Source organism: Bufo bufo, chromosome 4 (assembly GCF_905171765.1).
Source record: "Bufo bufo chromosome 4, aBufBuf1.1, whole genome shotgun sequence".
Taxonomy (NCBI): Eukaryota; Metazoa; Chordata; class Amphibia; order Anura; family Bufonidae; genus Bufo; species Bufo bufo.
The window spans coordinates 298,293,402-298,310,803 of NC_053392.1; the positions used below are offsets into that span (position 1 = coordinate 298,293,402).

The 17,402-nt window shown below is 47.2% G+C and overlaps 1 protein-coding gene across 2 annotated transcripts in view; it reads left to right on the forward strand.

The window, feature by feature from the left end:
* The window catches only part of LOC120998159 (cytochrome b5 reductase 4), a 352,348-nt gene that overhangs the window by 319,961 nt on the left and 14,985 nt on the right, over positions 1–17,402 (forward strand). For both annotated transcript variants that reach the window (XM_040428717.1, XM_040428718.1), the window contains one exon: positions 15,734–15,898. In XM_040428717.1, the coding sequence (XP_040284651.1) occupies positions 15,734–15,898 (165 nt within the window). The remainder of the gene's footprint in view (positions 1–15,733; positions 15,899–17,402) is intronic.

A 17,402-nucleotide genomic window follows, 5' to 3' on the forward strand; every position in this document is an offset into this window, starting at 1 on the left:
CATCCCAAGATTATCTGACCCACAATGTTGCATTTCCAAAAAAACACGTTTATTGGTGACAATCGACACAAAGGTGTCGATAGGAGTATTATCACCAATGGGAGTTTTTTTTTTTTAGATGGAAGTCCTAGGTTAGTGAAGGGGCCCTCTCCTGGTTCACGTTGGCCCTCTGTGTAAGGCTGGGTTCACACAGGGGCGTCACGTTTTGGCTCAGGATGCGTCCTGGGTGCATTGCTGCAAACCCGCGTGAGTAGGTACCCAATTGCAGTCAGTTTTGACTGCGATTGCGTTCCGTTGTTCAGTTTTTATCGCGCGGGTGCAATGCGTTTTGCACGCGTGTGATAAAAAACTGAATGTGGTACCCAGACCCGAACTTTTTCACTGAAGTTCAGGTTTGGGTTCAAGGTTGTGTAGATGTAATTATTTTCCCTTATAACATGGTTATAAGGGAAAATAATAGCATTCTTTAATACAGAATGCTTAGTAGAAGGTCAATTAAGGGTTAAAAAAAAATAATAATTAACTCACCTCCTCCAATTGATTGCGTAGCCACCGGTCTCCTGTTCTTTCTTCAGGACCTGTCAAAGGACCTGTGGTGACGTCACTGAGCTCATCACATGGTCCATCACCATGTGATTGGACCATGTGATGTGACATCACCACAGGTCCTTTAGCCGGCAGCTCATGATTAAAGAAGTAAGAGATCGGCCACTACGCGATCAAGAGGAGGTGAGTTAATTTTTATTTTATTTTTTTAACCCTCAATTGAACTTCTACTAAGCATTCTGTATTAAAGAATGCTATTATTTTCTTTTTTAACCATGTTATAAGGGAAAATAATACAGTGAATAGACTGTCATCTTAGCAACCATGCGTGAAAATCGCACCGCATCCACACTTGCTTGCGGATGCTTGCGATTCACACGCAGCCCCATTCACTTCTATGGGGCCTGCGTTGCGTGATAAACACACAATATAGAGCATGCTGTGATTTTCACGCAACGCACAAGTGATGCGTGAAAATCACTGCTCATGTGCACAGCCTTATAGAAGTGAATGGGTCCGGATTCAGTGCAGGTGCAATGCGTTCACCTCACACATTGCACCCGCGCGGAAATCTCGCCCGTGTGAACCCAGCCTAAAGGTCTGCTAATAACTGCACATCAGGAAGATCTTGTTCTTCAATGCCTAACTCTTCGCATTTACCGCGATCATGAGTAATAAAGAATTTACACCATTTAAGCTTACGAGCAAAAAGGTGCAAATCTTTCACCCACCCAAATAGGTCAAACCTCTGGATAGGGACAAAGGAGAGGCCCTTACGTAGGACCTGCATCTCGGTATCAGTAAAGCTCCGAGATGACAGGTTCACTACTTGTAGATCGTCCTTGCCGGTAAAATCCTCCTCTAGTGTTTTTGCCACCCCGTGCCCGCCTACCTCGACTTCTACCTTTACCCCTGTAAGGCTTTCTATATGTTTGAGAGCTGGATCCTTTTCCTGAAGATTCAGGCTTAGTGTCACACTCTGAAGATGATATCTCAGTGTCTAATTCAAGTGCGTCAGAGTGTTTTACACTGTAGTCAAAGATCCTGCCCTCTGTAAAGTCCTTAATGTTTCTATTGAAAAGAATGTGCTTCTGTTCTTTCAACTGCGCAGTATATTTTTCTATCGATATCTGAAGGTTGGTCTGTTTCTTATTAAAATCAGTATGAGTGCTGAACCTTTTTGTTTGTTCAATGGCCACCTTCAGTTCACCCTCCACAGTCGATAGCACAGTTCTTTCCTCCTCTAGTAGGAGTTTCATTAGTCTAGTAGAGGATTCAATAGATTCTTTTTCCCATTTTCTTTTAAAAATCAATGGACCTCAGATGAGCCGCTGGAACAATTGGATTGCGGAGGCCATGGGGAGCAATTTTATTTCTTATATACGTATCTAGCGATTGAACCTCCCACCACGACCTAATGACATTTTTATAACTCGGATGGCTTGTTTGAAAGCAGAAGAGATGCTGAGAGTTTGAGAGGACGCAGATAATTCATTTTCGGAAAAAACCTCACTTGGATCACCCATCCAGTGTTCAGTGTTAATGTTTCCAGACAAAAATTCTGCCATTCCCCAACGTAAACTAAAGCCAATTGAACACACTAAAAAGAATAGTGATTGCTAAGGTATACGTCCAATAATCAATATGTCAATCAATTAAAGACGAAGGACGTTAAAAACTACAAAACAACATAGTTTTATTGGTAATGTATTTAAAATAGTAAAGGGTGTACAGCCCAAAATCTCATGTTCTCTAGGCCCAAGTGGAGGTGTGGATCTGTAATCCACACTTGTTCACATATGACTGCACAGATATAGCGCCATTTTGGTGCTACTTACTGGTTACACTGTATCAGCCAGGTGAACTGAACCTCTAAGTGTCTATTTGCAGGCTAATCAAACCAATAGTGCAAATAGATACATATTGTGTTGCTGGAAATCATGGTTAATGGTGTGTACCAACATTAGACTAATAGATGTTGCATAGATTTTGTACTCTGCATCTAGTAGTAATCAATTAGATCAATATTGCAGCACACACTGGGGTCTCCACAAGCAGGCTCAGTCAGAGCAAAGTGTTGCTGATAGACGCAGTGAGAGTCACTCAACCTATGGCTGAACACATGCCAATAGCCGAGGACCCCTGTTAATAGGTGCTACACTCAAGCCTGTATTATGACATGCTGATATGGCTCATACATAGCCAAACACCAGCGCTAACAGATTGCAGCGCCTGCCTAAGCCGAGCTACTCTAGTGTGAGAGCCGGCGTACTAACAAATGGCTCTGGTATGAGCCTCGGCACTATGAGGGTTGGAGGATGAGATATGAGTCTCCTGCAAGCAAGCAGTATCACAGTTTTGGGATTTCAGCTCCCGCCACATTACAGACCGCTAAAATGGGCTATTCAGCCCCCTCATGTCTAAAGAGAGACATTTAAGTACCATCTTTAATTACATAAGAGGGATATAAATATGAGCTGGTACCAGTTCTCTCAGGTTGAGGGGGTTGACTAGCTACTTCAGCAGGTATACCATGGTAAGGACATTCACTTGGAGACATTTCTACATAAAGAGCAGTAAAAGTAAGACAAAGCAAATAATTCGTGGAATAAACCACGAAAGACACAAGAGCGGTACCCAAACCGTGAACCTACATATAGGGCTATAGGTACCTGTCAAACTGGGGGTGAAAACAAAGAACATACAAAGGTAGCTCAAGAGGTATTCCGCCTTCTCCCTCGCCCAAAACGTACATTGGCAGACAAATTAGTTCGGGATATGGGGACTGTGTGCCATTCTGCATCCATTCTTGCCGGAGAAACGCTCTTGGTCGTTGGAGGTTCCTCTTCGGTGGGGATGTGCCATTTGGTCAGGAGAGCCTTGCCCTCTTCCACCGAGGCAGCAGCATGGAAAGTTTCCTTCCTGTTGAGTATTTTGGTGTGGAATCCCCATCGATATGGTATGGCATGTTGTCTCAATATAGATGTGAGTGGAGCAAGGCGTCTGCGGGCCTGCAAGGTAGCTGCCGATAAATCTGTGAACAGCTTCAAGGAGATATAGAGCTCAGGTAGTGGCTGTTGTTTACATGCAATTTCCATAAGCTTCTCCTTCACATGATAAAAGGAATATCTAGCCAGGACATCTTTGGGGACCCTGTGTGCTCGGTCTATGCTGAGTTCGTAGTCGACACAGGTGGGAAGTAATATCTTAGTAAGCTGCTGCAGGTATGCCCGGAGTTCCGAGCCTGGAATTGTCTCTGGTATGTTGCGGAATTTAATGTTGTTCCTGCGGTTTCGATCTTCATAATTTACCAATTGTGCCTGCAGTGTGTCCACTCTGTCATCTAGCGCATTGTGAGAGTCCACCAGCTCATTGTGCGCTCCAGCAAAGGATGCCATTTTAGACTCTACATGAGAAACTCTGTCCCCTAAATCGTTAAGTAAATAAGTACAGAGTGCAGCGGCAGCAAAAGTTTGGAAGAGCACAGGGCCAGCAGCATATCTTTCAGTGTATTTTCGGATGCCTTTTTATCTGAAGTTTGGAATTTAGAGAAAATATTGGTATCCTCAGTGGGGGTAAGATGGAGCAATGCGGCATTACTCTGGTCTGCAGAGGTATGGCTGCCCTCCAGACATCAAGGGCCGTCGAGGCCTATGTAAGGCTGCATGTCTGCGGCCTGTATTATCATCCCCCTCGGTCCCGGATGAGGCAGGCGAGTCCCAGTCGCCATTCAGAGAGAATTGTTGGGCAGAGGAGGAGTCCGGGGCTGATGCTGCATCGAGGTATGTTGGTTGCAGCGGGGGATCTGCTGGGGCGGCTCTGAGCGTCTGCGTTCTCTCAGCGGCGCCATCTTTGCTCACCTACTCTCCGTAGAAAAAGTGCTCCAGAGGCCTCGAGCTTTTAGATTTCGGCGCCTTCTTCTTCCCCATCTGTTTTGCTGCCATTACCGAACAGGTAGCTGCGCTGAAAGTCGCTTGTGAAGTCGCTTGGCGGGAGAAAAAAGCTGCCGGTCCCGGAGCTCCCATACTAAGCAGCCATCTTATGTGTCAGGCAAGCCACGCCCCCCCTCCATAAATATGTATTTTTGATACATCTATCGTTATCCAATCTTTATGAGTCGGTACAAAGCTGGTTCACAAAATGTATTCATTAGCATGGCAACAACTGGTTCTGGTGTTTGTATTTTCCTGAAAAGGGGGGAGTGGCAAGGATAGGCGCAGAGTCGGTGGCTTCACCACATTTATCATCTTCTATGCTGGTTTTCTGGTGTAGGAGAACACTGAAATGTAAACCAGCCAGGTACTGGCATAGATTTCAGTTCAGGCGCTCGGACTGGCAGATGCTGCACCTAATTTGTCACAAAGCATAGTCACCGGGCTATTATAAATCTGTGCCAATATGCGGACTAAGTCTCTAGCGATCCATGCTACAGTAATAGCGATTGTTACTAGAGAGAAATCTAATGTATTAGCCCTTACACAGTAATGTCATAAGAAAAATGTTCTGGGTCTTGGAGTGCAGCAACACAAAAACTGATTATTTTGTAAAATATTATTACATAATAAAAACTACATAAATGTGACATCATCCTATTCGTACTGACCCACAGAATAAAGTTTTCATATTACATAAACCATACGGTGATCACCATAAAAATAAATCTCACAAAATAATGAAATAATGTTAAAATTGCTTTTTTTGTCAGCCTTCTGAAAATAAAATGAAAATTATTAAGTACACCATATGTGCTTGAGAATGGTTTCAAAAAGAACTACACAATTAAAGGTTTCACATAGCTAAATTGAAGAAACAAAAAAGAAAGTTATGCCCACAGGAACACATGAAGAGGGGTGGGGGTATGTTACTGGTCCTTAAGGCTAAAATGAGTTACGTTGCTAATGGGTTAAAGTGCACTTTTTTGCAAAGTCCAGGTGGGCTTACATATGCCTTTCAGGGCTCATGCACACGACCGTATGCCCTCCGAGACATACGGTCCATGAGCGGGACTATTGTCCCGCACTCATAAGATCATATGAGTGCAGGACAATAGTCCTGCGGGCGGCCCGACGTGCACAGTATCATTGTATTCTATGATGCTATGCACTCCCGTGTGCACGATTTATGCCGCTCCGGGACATATGGCCCACTCACGGACCGTATGTCTCGGAGTGCATGAGCCCTTACTGAGGAGAGGCTTCTTTCTGGCCATTCTGTCATAAAGCCCAGATTGGTGGAGTGCTGCATTGATAATGGTTGACTTTCTGAAGTTTCTGCCATTTTCACACAGGATCTTTAGAGTGACCATTGCGTTCTTGGCCACCTCTTACAAGCACCCTTCACCTCCAATTACTTAGTTTGGTGGGACGGCCAACTCAGTGTACCAAACCCTCTATTTGAGAATTATAGCGACTACTGTGCTCTTGGGAACTTTCAATGTAGCAGACTTTTGTGTACCCTTTTCCAGATCTGTGTCTCCACACAGCCCTGTCTTTGAGCTCTACACAGCAATCCAAAGTGCCCTGGGAAACAGTGATATGCAAAATAACCGTGAAGCCCCAGTTATGGGTCTTCAACACATTGAAAGCCAGATATCCCTCAAAGGAAGGAAAACCGAGCAAAGGGGTGTCCCCATTACAGAGATCACCAAATCCACCATATTAAGTGGCCCCTATGTCAAGATCCCGCTCTTTTACAAGCTTTAAGCATGTGACAGGGAAAACCTAAGCCGGTTATCCACCCACAGACAGCTGTCTTGGGGTGTTGCCCCTCATCAGTGTGGAGTAGGATTCTGGCTAACCGGGAGCAATGCCTTGGAGACTACTCAAACAAAACAATAGCTGACCTTAGGGAGACCAGCTACAGAAAACACTGTGGAGCCTCATTTAAGAGTCTCGACACAGCAATCCAATGCTGTGTCGAGACTGCTGGCACTGTTACTGGTGGCTGAGACTGCTGGCACTGTTACTGGTGGCTGAGACTGCTGGCACTGTTACTGGTGGCTGAGACTGCTGGCACTGTTACTGGTGGCTGAGACTGCTGGCACTGTTACTAGTGGCTGAGACTGCTGGCACTGTTACTGGTGGCTGAGACTGCTGGCACTGTTACTGGTGGCTGAGACTGCTGGCACTGTTACTAGTGGCTGAGACTACTGGCACTGTTACTGGTGGCTGAGACTGCTGGCACTGTTACTGGTGGCTGAGACTGCTGGCACTGTTACTGGTGGCTGAGACTGCTGGCACTGTTACTGGTGGCTGAGACTGCTGGCACTGTTACTGGTGGCTGAGACTGCTGGCACTGTTACTAGTGGCTGAGACTACTGGCACTGTTACTGGTGGCTGAGACTGCTGGCACTGTTACTGGTGGCTGAGACTGCTGGCACTGTTACTGGTGGCTGAGACTGCTGGCACTGTTACTAGTGGCTGAGACTGCTGGCACTGTTACTGGTGGCTGAGACTGCTGGCACTGTTACTGGTGGCTGAGACTGCTGGCACTGTTACTGGTGGCTGAGACTGCTGGCACTGTTACTGGTGGCTGAGACTGCTGGCACTGTTACTGGTGGCTGAGACTGCTGGCACTGTTACTGGTGGCTGAGACTGCTGGCACTGTTACTAGTGGCTGAGACTACTGGCACTGTTACTGGTGGCTGAGACTGCTGGCACTGTTACTGGTGGCTGAGACTGCTGGCACTGTTACTGGTGGCTGAGACTGCTGGCACTGTTACTAGTGGCTGAGACTGCTGGCACTGTTACTGGTGGCTGAGACTGCTGGCACTGTTACTGGTGGCTGAGACTGCTGGCACTGTTACTAGTGGCTGAGACTACTGGCACTGTTACAGGTGGCTGAGACTGCTGGCACTGTTACTGGTGGCTGAGACTGCTGGCACTGTTACTGGTGGCTGAGACTGCTGGCACTGTTACTAGTGGCTGAGACTGCTGGCACTGTTACTGGTGGCTGAGACTGCTGGCACTGTTACTGGTGGCTGAGACTGCTGGCACTGTTACTGGTGGCTGAGACTGTTGGCTGTGTGGCTGTGTGATGCACGAACAGCACACCATAACCTGCGAGCGGTGGCGATTGTCCGGCGCGCAGGTGTGGGCGGTACGTGCGGTGTGTCGTGTGATGATTGGTCGGTGCACCGTTAGCACTGGTGTGGGCGGCGTGGTTGTGTGTGGGGCGGTGGTGATTGGGCGGCGCGCTGGTGTGGGCATCGTGTGTTGACTGGACGGCGCGCCGCACGTTTGTAGTTCAATTATCGCCACACACGCACGGAAACGCAGCCCTGAGAACGCACACAGGGCTTTTATTATAGTAGATATATATATATCCTCTATAATAAAATCTCTATGTGCGTTTGGGCCGCATCCTCCTCGCTCCTATTTCGCCCTAACCCCGTCCACCAAAGTCAGGAAATGGCCGCACAGTATTAAGTGAGGGAAGCTATCACAGGCAGAGAGCATTACACATGTATTACACTCCAACCCCCATCATTGTACACATATTACACTCCAACCCCCATCATTACACTCCAGCCCTCAGTGGAGTGTAATGATGGGGATTGGAGTGTAATATGTGTGTAATGATGGGGGTTGGAGTGTAATATGTGTATAATGATGGGGATCCTGGGGTGTGAGGCGGCTGCAGAGGAAGCTAGAGGGGTAGGAGGAGGCACGGCAGAGCTAAGCACAGCAGCGGGATGGCGCGCAGGTGCGGACAGCGTGTGGAGCGCTGTGTGCTGATGGGTCCCCACGCCACACATGCCCAGTATAACAAAACGGCACACACACACACACGGACACAGGGCACTCACACAGGGATTTTATCATGTAGGATTACACTCCAGCCCCCATCACCTAAAATCCCTGTGTGAGTGCCCTGCGTCCGTGTGCCGTTTGTTATACTAGGCATGCGCGGCGCAGTGACCCAGCAGCATCATTATACCCCCATCATTATACACATATTACACTCCAATGAGAGCTGTAGTGTAATGATGGGGGTTGGAGTATAATATGATGGATTTTGGAGTGTAAAATGTATACAGTACAATGTATTTCTTCCTGTATCCCCCTCCATCTCTATAATATATTCCCTGTAGCCCCCTCCCTCTCTCTAATGTCATGGCCGGAGTGTACAGATGCAGTCAGAGTAATAGGGGGAGGAAGGGGGCGGGGAAGTTTCCCCGCATTAGCTGCCTGCAGTTTGGGATGACAGAGGACGGCACATAGGGATGGATGTGGCCTCTTACCTCACAGAGACTGCCACCGGACGCACATGTATGGGCGCTGCAGGCGGTGTCCTTGCGTGTGTGGCGATTGGCCAGCGCTCTGCACATTCGCACTTATCAAGTCGGCACCAACGCACGGTCGCTCACGCACACAGATTTTATTATATAGGATATATATATATATATATACATACATACACATACCTCTGAACTTTACAAATCAAGGACAAGCAGAAAGAAAACGTCCTTACATTGCTGGCTACATTCAGAGACCTGGGCATAATAGAAAAAAATAAGTACAGAACCCTTTAAAACACTATTGATCCGCAGGAACTCTGTCTTTTCACAAATGTATCCACAGGTTACACATTAACAGTCTCTGATAAAGTGTAGTAACACACAAATGCTACAAATGTACTCTGCACATTTTCTATAAGGGTCCATTCACACGTTCGTTTTTTCTTTCCTGATCTGTTCCGTTTTTTGCGGAACAGATCTGGACCAGATCTGGACCCATTCATTTTCAATGGGTCCTGGAAAAAATCGGACAGCACAATGTGTGCTGTCCGTTTCCGTTGTTCCGTTCCGCATGTCCGTTTAAATATAAAACATGTCCTATTCTTTTCCGCAAAATTCGGATCCTGGTACAATACAAAGTCAATGGATCCGCAAAAAACGGAAGACATTCGGATGTCATTACGTATGTCATCCGTTTTATGCGGATTCCGTTCCTGGAAATTACATTTTAATTTTATTTTATTTTTTTTTATTTTTATTTTTCAAAGAAATCCAAACAACTTTATTTGCTTATTGAAATTTATACATGTTTCCGTTTTTTGCGGATCTGCAAAAAACGGATGACATACGGAAACATTTTCAGGAACAACGGATCCGCAAAAAATGGACCGAAAATCGGGATATAGAAAAATACTGACGTGTGAATGTAGCCTTAGGCCTCCTGCACACGAACGTATTTTTTTGCGGTCCGCAAAAACGGGTCCCGTTTTTCCGTGACCGTTTTTTCGTCCGTGGGTCTTCCTTGATTTTTGGAGGATCCACGGACATGAAAAAAAAGTCGTTTTGGTGTCCGCCTGGCCGTGCGGAGCCAAACGGATCCGTCCTGAATTACAATGCAAGTCAATGGGGACGGATCCGTTTGACGTTGACACAATATGGTGCCATTTCAAACGGATCCGTCCCTATTGACTTTCAATGTAAAGTCTGGAGTCCCTTTTCTACCATCGAATCGGAGTTTTCTCCAATCCGATGGTATATTTTAACTTGAAGCGTCCCCATCACCATGGGAACGCCTCTATGTTAGAATATGGTGTCGGATATGAGTTAGATCGTGAAACCTTATTTCCGACAGTATATTCTAACAAGGAGGCGTTCCCATAGTGATGGGGACGCTTCTAGTTAGAATATACTACAAACTGTGTACATGACTGCCCCCTGCTGCCTAGCAGCATCCGATCTCTTACAGGGGGCCGTGATCAGCACATCTAACCCCTCAGGTGCCGCACCTGAAGGGGTTAATTGTACTATCATATCCCCCTGTAAGAGATCAGGGCTGCCAGGCAGCAGGGGGCAGACCCCCCCCCCCCTCCCCAGTTTGAATATCATTGGTGGCCACTGCGGCCCCCCCCCCCTTCCTCCCTCTATTGTAATAATTCGTTGGTGGCACAGTGTGCGCCCCCCCCTTCCTCCCTCTATTGTAATAAATCGTTGGTGGCACAGTGTGCGCCCCCCATCGGCCCCCCTCCCTCTATAGCATTAACAACATTGGTGGCCAGTGTGCGGCCTCCCATCTAACCCCCCCCCCCCCCCCCCCGATCATTGGTGGCAGCGGGTTACTAGCAATAGTACAATAGTAAAAGATTCATACTTACCTGGGAGCTGCGATGTCTGTGTCCGGCCGGGAGCTCCTCCTATTGGTAAGTGACAGTTCATTTAGCAATGCGCCGCACAGACCTGTCACTTACCAGTAGGTGGAGCTCCCGGCCGGACACGAACATCGCAGCAGCCACCAGCAGGTAAGTATGAATCTTCTACTATTGTACTATTGCTAAGTAACCATGGCAACCAGGACTGTAGTAGCGTCCTGGTTGCCATGGTTACCGATCGGAGCCCCAGCGATTAAACTGGGACTCCGATCGGAACTCCGCTGCCACCAATGATGGGGGGGGGGGGGGGAGAGATGGGAGGCCGCACACTGGCCACCAATGTTGTTAATGCTATAGAGGGGGGGGGGGCCGATGGGGGGCGCACACTGTGCCACCAACGAATTATTACAATAGAGGGAGAGAGGGGGGGGGGGCGCACACTGTTCCACCAACGAATAATTACAATAGAGGAAGGGGGGGGCCGCACTGGCCACCAACCTATTATTACAATAGAGGGGGGGGGGGGGCCGCACTGGCCACCAATGATATTCAAACTGGGGAGGGGGGGAGGGTCTGCCCCCTGCTGCCTGGCAGCCCTGATCTCTTACAGGGGGATATGATAGTACAATTAACCCCTTCAGGTGCCGCACCTGAAGGGGTTAATTGTGCTGATCACGGCCCCCTGTAAGAGATCGGGTGCTGCCATGCAGCAGGGGGCAGTCTTGTACACAGTTTGTAGTGTATTCTAACTAGAAGCGTCCCCATCACCATGGGGACGCCTCTGTGTTAGAATATACTGTCGGTTCTGAGTTTTCACAAAGTGAAAACTCAGCAATGAAAAAGCTTTTATGCAGACGGATCTTCGGATCCGTCTGTATAAAAAGTAACCTACGGCCACGGATCACGGACACGGAAGCCAATCTTGTGTGCATCCGTGTTCTTTCACGGACCCATTGACTTGAATGGTCATATTTTTCACGGCCAGGAAACACGGATCTCGGATGCAGCTGCAAAACGGTGCATTTTCCGTTTTTTCCACGGACCCATTGAAAGTCAATGGGTCCGTGAAAAAAAACGGAAAACGGCACAACGGCCACGGGTGCACACAACGGTCGTGTGCAGGAGGCCGTAGTCTGTAGATTCTCCATCTTGACATACAGCGCTACTAATAGAATAGTCTGTTTTAGGCTACATTCACACGTCAGTATTTTTCTATATCCCGATTTTCGGTCCGTTTTTTGCGGATCCGTTGTTCCTGAAAATGTTTCCGTATGTCATCCGTTTTTTGCGGATCCGCAAAAAACGGAAACATGTATAAATTTCAATAAGCAAACAAAGTTGTTTGGATTTCTTTGGAAAAAAAAATTAAAATTAAAAATTAAAAAATTCAAATATAATTTCCAGGAACGGAATCCGCATAAAACGGATGACATATGTAATGACATCCGAATGTCTTCCGTTTTTTTGCGGATCCATTGACTTTGTATTGTACCAGGATCCGAATTTTGCGGAAAAGAATAGGACATGTTTTATATTTAAACGGACATGCGGAACGGAACAACGGAAACGGACAGCACACATTGTGCTGTCCGATTTTTTCCAGGACCCATTGAAAATTAATGGGTCCAGATCTGGTCCAGATCTGTTCCGCAAAAAACGGAACAGATCAGGAAAGAATAAACGGACGTGTGAATGGACCCTAAGGCCTCATGCACACGACCGCTGTGTGCATCCATGGCCGTTGTGCCGTTTTCCGTTTTTTTTCGCGGACCCATTGACTTTCAATGGGTCCATGGAAAAATCGGAAAATGCACCGTTTTGCAGCCGAGACCGTGATCCGTGTATCCTGTCCGTCAAAAAAATAGGACCTGTCCTATTTTTTTGACGGACAACGGTTCACGGACCCATTCAAGTCAATGGGTCCGTGAAAGAACACGGATGCACACAAGATTGGCATCCGTGTCAGTGATCCGTGGCCGTAGGTTACTTTTTATACAGACGGATCCGAAGATCCGTCTGCATAAAAGTTTTTCATAGCTGAGTTTTCACTTCGTGAAAACTCAGAACCGACAGTATATTCTAACACAGAGGCGTCCCCCCTGTAGTTAACACATTGGTGGCCAGTGCAGCCGCCCCCCCCCCTCCCCTGTAGTTAACTCATTGGTGGCCAGTGGGCCCCCCTCCCTCCCTTGTAGTTAACTCGTTGGTGGCCAGTGGGCCCCCCTCTCTCCCCTGTAGTTAACTCGTTGGTGGCCAGTGTGCCCCCCCCTCCCTCCCCTGTAGTTAACTCGTTGGTGCCCAGTGCCCCCCCCCCCTCCCCTGTAGTTAACTCATTGGTGGCCAGTGGGCCCCCCTCCCTCCCTTGTAGTTAACTCGTTGGTGGCCAGTGGGCCCCCCTCCCTCCCCTGTAGTTAACTCGTTGGTGGCCAGTGGGCCCTCTCCCCTCCCTCCCCCTCCTAATTAAAATCCCCCCCCCTATCATTGGTGGCAGCGGAGAGTACCGATCGGAGTCCCAGTTTAATCGCTGGGGCTCCGATCGGTAACCATGGCAACCAGGATGCTACTGCTGTCCCGGTTGCCATGGTTACTTAGCAATTTGTAGAACCATTATACTTACCTGCGAGCTGCGATCTCTGCGTCCGGCCGGGAGCTCCTCCTACTGGTAAGTGACAGGTCATTAAGCAATGCGCCGCACAGACCTGTCACTTACCAGTAGGAGGAGCTCCCGGCCGGACGCAGAGATGGCAGCTCGCAGGTAAGTATAATGGTTCTACAAATTGCTAAGTAACCATGGCAACTGGGACAGCAGTAGCATCCTGGTTGCCATGGTTACCGATCGGAGCCCCAGCGATTAAACTGGGACTCCGATCGGTACTCTCCACCAATGATAGGGGGGGAGATTTTAATTAGGAGGGGGAGGGAGGGGAGAGGGCCCACTGGCCACCAACGAGTTAACTACAGGGGAGGGAGGGGGGCCCACTGGCCACCAACGAGTTAACTACAGGGGAGGGAGGGGGGGGGCCCACTGGCCATCAACGAGTTAACTACAGGGGAGGGGGGGGGGGGGCCGCACTGGCCACCAATGTGTTAACTACAGGGGGGAGGGCTGCCCCCTGCTGCCTGGCAGCACCTGCCAGGCAGCAGGGGGCAGTCATGTACACAGTTATTTTAGTATATTCTAACCTGAAGCATCCCCATCACCATGGGAACGCCTCTGTGTTAGAATATACTGTCGGATTTGAGTTTCACGATGTAACTCAAATCCGACGGTATATTCTAACATAGAGGCGTTCCCATGGTGATGGGGATTCTTCAAGTTAAAATATACCATAAAGTCAATGGGGGACGGATCCGTTTGAAATTGCACCATATTGTGTCAACGTCAAACGGATCCGTCCCCATTGACTTGCATTGTAAGTCAGGACGGATCCGTTTGGCTCCGCACGGCCAGGCGGACACCAAAATGACTTTTTTTTCATGTCCGTGGATCCTCCAAAAATCAAGGAAGACCCACGGACGAAAAAACAGTCACGGATCACGGAAAAACGGGTCCCGTTTTTGCGGACCGCAAAAAAAAACGGTCGTGTGCATGAGGCCTAAGCCTGTAACTGAAATGCAGAGTATGGATTATTGATTAACGTGCTGAAGGGCTCTTAAAGGGGTTCTCCGGGTTCAGAGGTGAACCCGGACATACCCATAATTTCACCCAGGCAGCCCCCCCAGACATTAGCATCGGAGCAGTTCATCGCGCAGGGCAAGGGCTCTTTTATTTACTATAACACACTGCCGGGCCGAGGCTTCCGCCCAGCAGTGTGTTCGGTGACGTCACCAGCTCTGATGGGCAGGCTTTAGCGCAGCCCTAGCCGTTTTACAGGCTAGGGCAGCGCTAAAGCCCACCCATCAGTGCCGGTGACGTCACCGGGCTCACTGCTGGGTGAGGCCTCCGCCTGGCAGCCCGAAAGAGAGCCCGATTCGTCACTGGAACTCCACAAAATGCCTTTTCCCTACGCGATTCAGCGCATAAACTGCTCCGATGCTCTTGTCAGGGGGGCTACCTGGGTGAAATTCTGGGTATGTCCAGGTTCAGCTCTGAACCCGGACAACCCCTTTAAGTGTTTGAATGCAGAATGGCTGAAATATGATACTTGATTAGTCATTTCTCAAAGCTGTGTGTAGTCTCCTTTTGTTGCCCCTTGCTACCATTGAATATAAAATGCATTCGCAAACTGCCATCTGCACTGCGCGTACAGGAGGACGCTGTGTCCCTCACTAGGTTTTCAGATGAGATTATGTGAATATGAATTCATTTTCTGTTCCCATTTCCCACTTGGACATCAGGATACTAGGTGTGCATTTGTAGGAAATGAAAATGACTGCCACCTCACTAAAGCTACTTTCACACTTGTTGTTTTCCGGTATTGAGATCCGGCAGAGGATCTCAATACCAAAAAAAAGTTTCAGTTTGATCCTCATGCATTCTGAATGGAAAGAGATCTGTTCAGGATGCATCAGGATGTCTTCTGTTCCCACAACATTCTGGTCATGAAAACTGAAAAAAATGGATCCAGCACTGAAAACAATGTAAGTCAATGGTGACGGATCCGATTTTTTAGGAGCTTAAAAAAACCTGGATCCGGCACCCATTGACTTTTAATGTATTTAGTGACAGATCAGTTTTTTTTCCGTTTTGATTTAACACATCCGCATCCTTATGGAACAGATGCATCCAGATGTGCAAAAACAAAACAGATCTGTTTAATTCCAGCATTGAGATTCTCTGCCGGAATCAACGACGCAAGTGTCCTTCTTTACAGATGTGACAGGCAGTCTAAAAAGCTGTGAGAAATGTACGAATGGTTCAGACACTTTTGTCTAACTTTACTTGGTTGGCTTGCTTTGCAGCAAAATTTAGTTTTGGTGCAAGTTGGTACATCTTAACCCACACCTCTATCTTGCTAGGCCATGCCCCCCATTGAGCCTGGCACAAACACAGTTGCTAAAACACTTAATAAACACATGTATGCCCGTTTTTTTGTCACACATTATATAATACAATTCTGTATAATTCAACTGTATTTTCCAGGTTTGAAGCCCAGTTTATCCTTTCCGAACCTAGTCAGTCATGGGTTGGACATAAAGGTCCGATATCATCTTCCCTTCTTTCAGAGGCCTTAACAAGAAGTAAAGAAGATTCCTCTGCTTGGATTTGCATTTGTGGCCCAAATGGTTTTGTTGATCAAGGACTAAGGTAATTTAAGATTGTAGTTACATTTTGTTATCACCAAGCACCAGTAAGACTAAATAACCAAAATATGCTCACCTAGGCCCCAAGTACATTAGCATTTTTTTCTCAGCTCTCCCCTCTTCAGACTCTTTTACTGTTATACCCTAATGTTAAAAGGGTCATGTACTAACTTTCTAGGCCAGTGTTTTGGTGTAGAAAAATTGCAAGTTTTGTCACAAGTAATTTGCAACTTTTTCTTTTCTTTTTTTTTCAACACATTCACCACTTTTCCAAAAAAGTGGGCAGGTGGAGGTGGGCCACGGAACAGAGCCCTGCAGTTCAACTCATTTAACAACATGTGTGCCAGAAAACTGGTGCCACATTACACAAGAAACTTACTCCAGCTCCAGGCTGAAGTAGATGTATGTACTGGTGCACAGATAGCAGGAGAGGCATGCACCTCAGAATATATAGGTCAGATCTTTCTTTTACTAAGACTGGTGTGTGAATCGCCTGTCTTGGTAAATAACCCTCATTGTCTTATATTCTTTCCACATTTACTGATGAGGGGAGAGGAGAATAGGAGTTATTTTTAAATCAATTACAACTTCATGTTAACCTATGGCAAGGTCTAGACAATAGCCGTCTGTGATGGTGCCACAGTTTTAAATTAACCCAACTTTTATCTTTGGTTTTCTCAACAATAACGTTAATACATTCCGTGAGTGTAAGTTATAGAGGCAGCTGGAAACCGACCACTTGGTGTGTAGCTTATGCATCATAGTGGTAGTAACAATGTGGTTTCTTATTCATGAATAGAGTCCAACTGGACAGAGTTGTCTGATATATAATAATAATTACAATAAAAGCTTATGGGTGGTTGTCAGCCACAACTGCCAGATTAAAGAAGCACAGTGTAAAGGGGTATTGGGGAATGCTTGACTCAGCCTCCCTCTTAACATTCAAACTGCTGCTGAATATATATATATATATATATATATATATATATACACTGCTCAAAAAAATAAAGGGAACACTTAAACAACACAATGTAACTCCAAGTCAATCACACTTCTGTGAAATCAAACTGTCCACTTAGGAAGCAACACTGAGTGACAATCAATTTCACATGCTGTTGTGCAAATGGGATAGACAAAAGGTGGAAATTATAGGCAATTAGCAAGACACCCCCAATAAAGGAGTGGTTCTGCAGGTGGTGATCACAGACCACTTCTCAGTTCCTATGCTTCCTGGCTGATGTTTTGGTCACTTTTGAATGCTGGCGGTGCTTTCACTCTAGTGGTAGCATGAGACGGAGTCTACAACCCACACAAGTGGCTCAGGTAGTGCAGCTTATCCAGGATGGCCCATCAATGCGAGCTGTGGCAAGAAGGTTTGCTGTGTCTGTCAGCGTAGTGTCCAGAGCATGGAGGCGCTACCAGGAGACAGGCCAGTACATCAGGAGACGTGGAGGAGGCCGTAGGAGGGCAACAACCCAGCAGCAGGACCGCTACCTCCGACTTTGTGC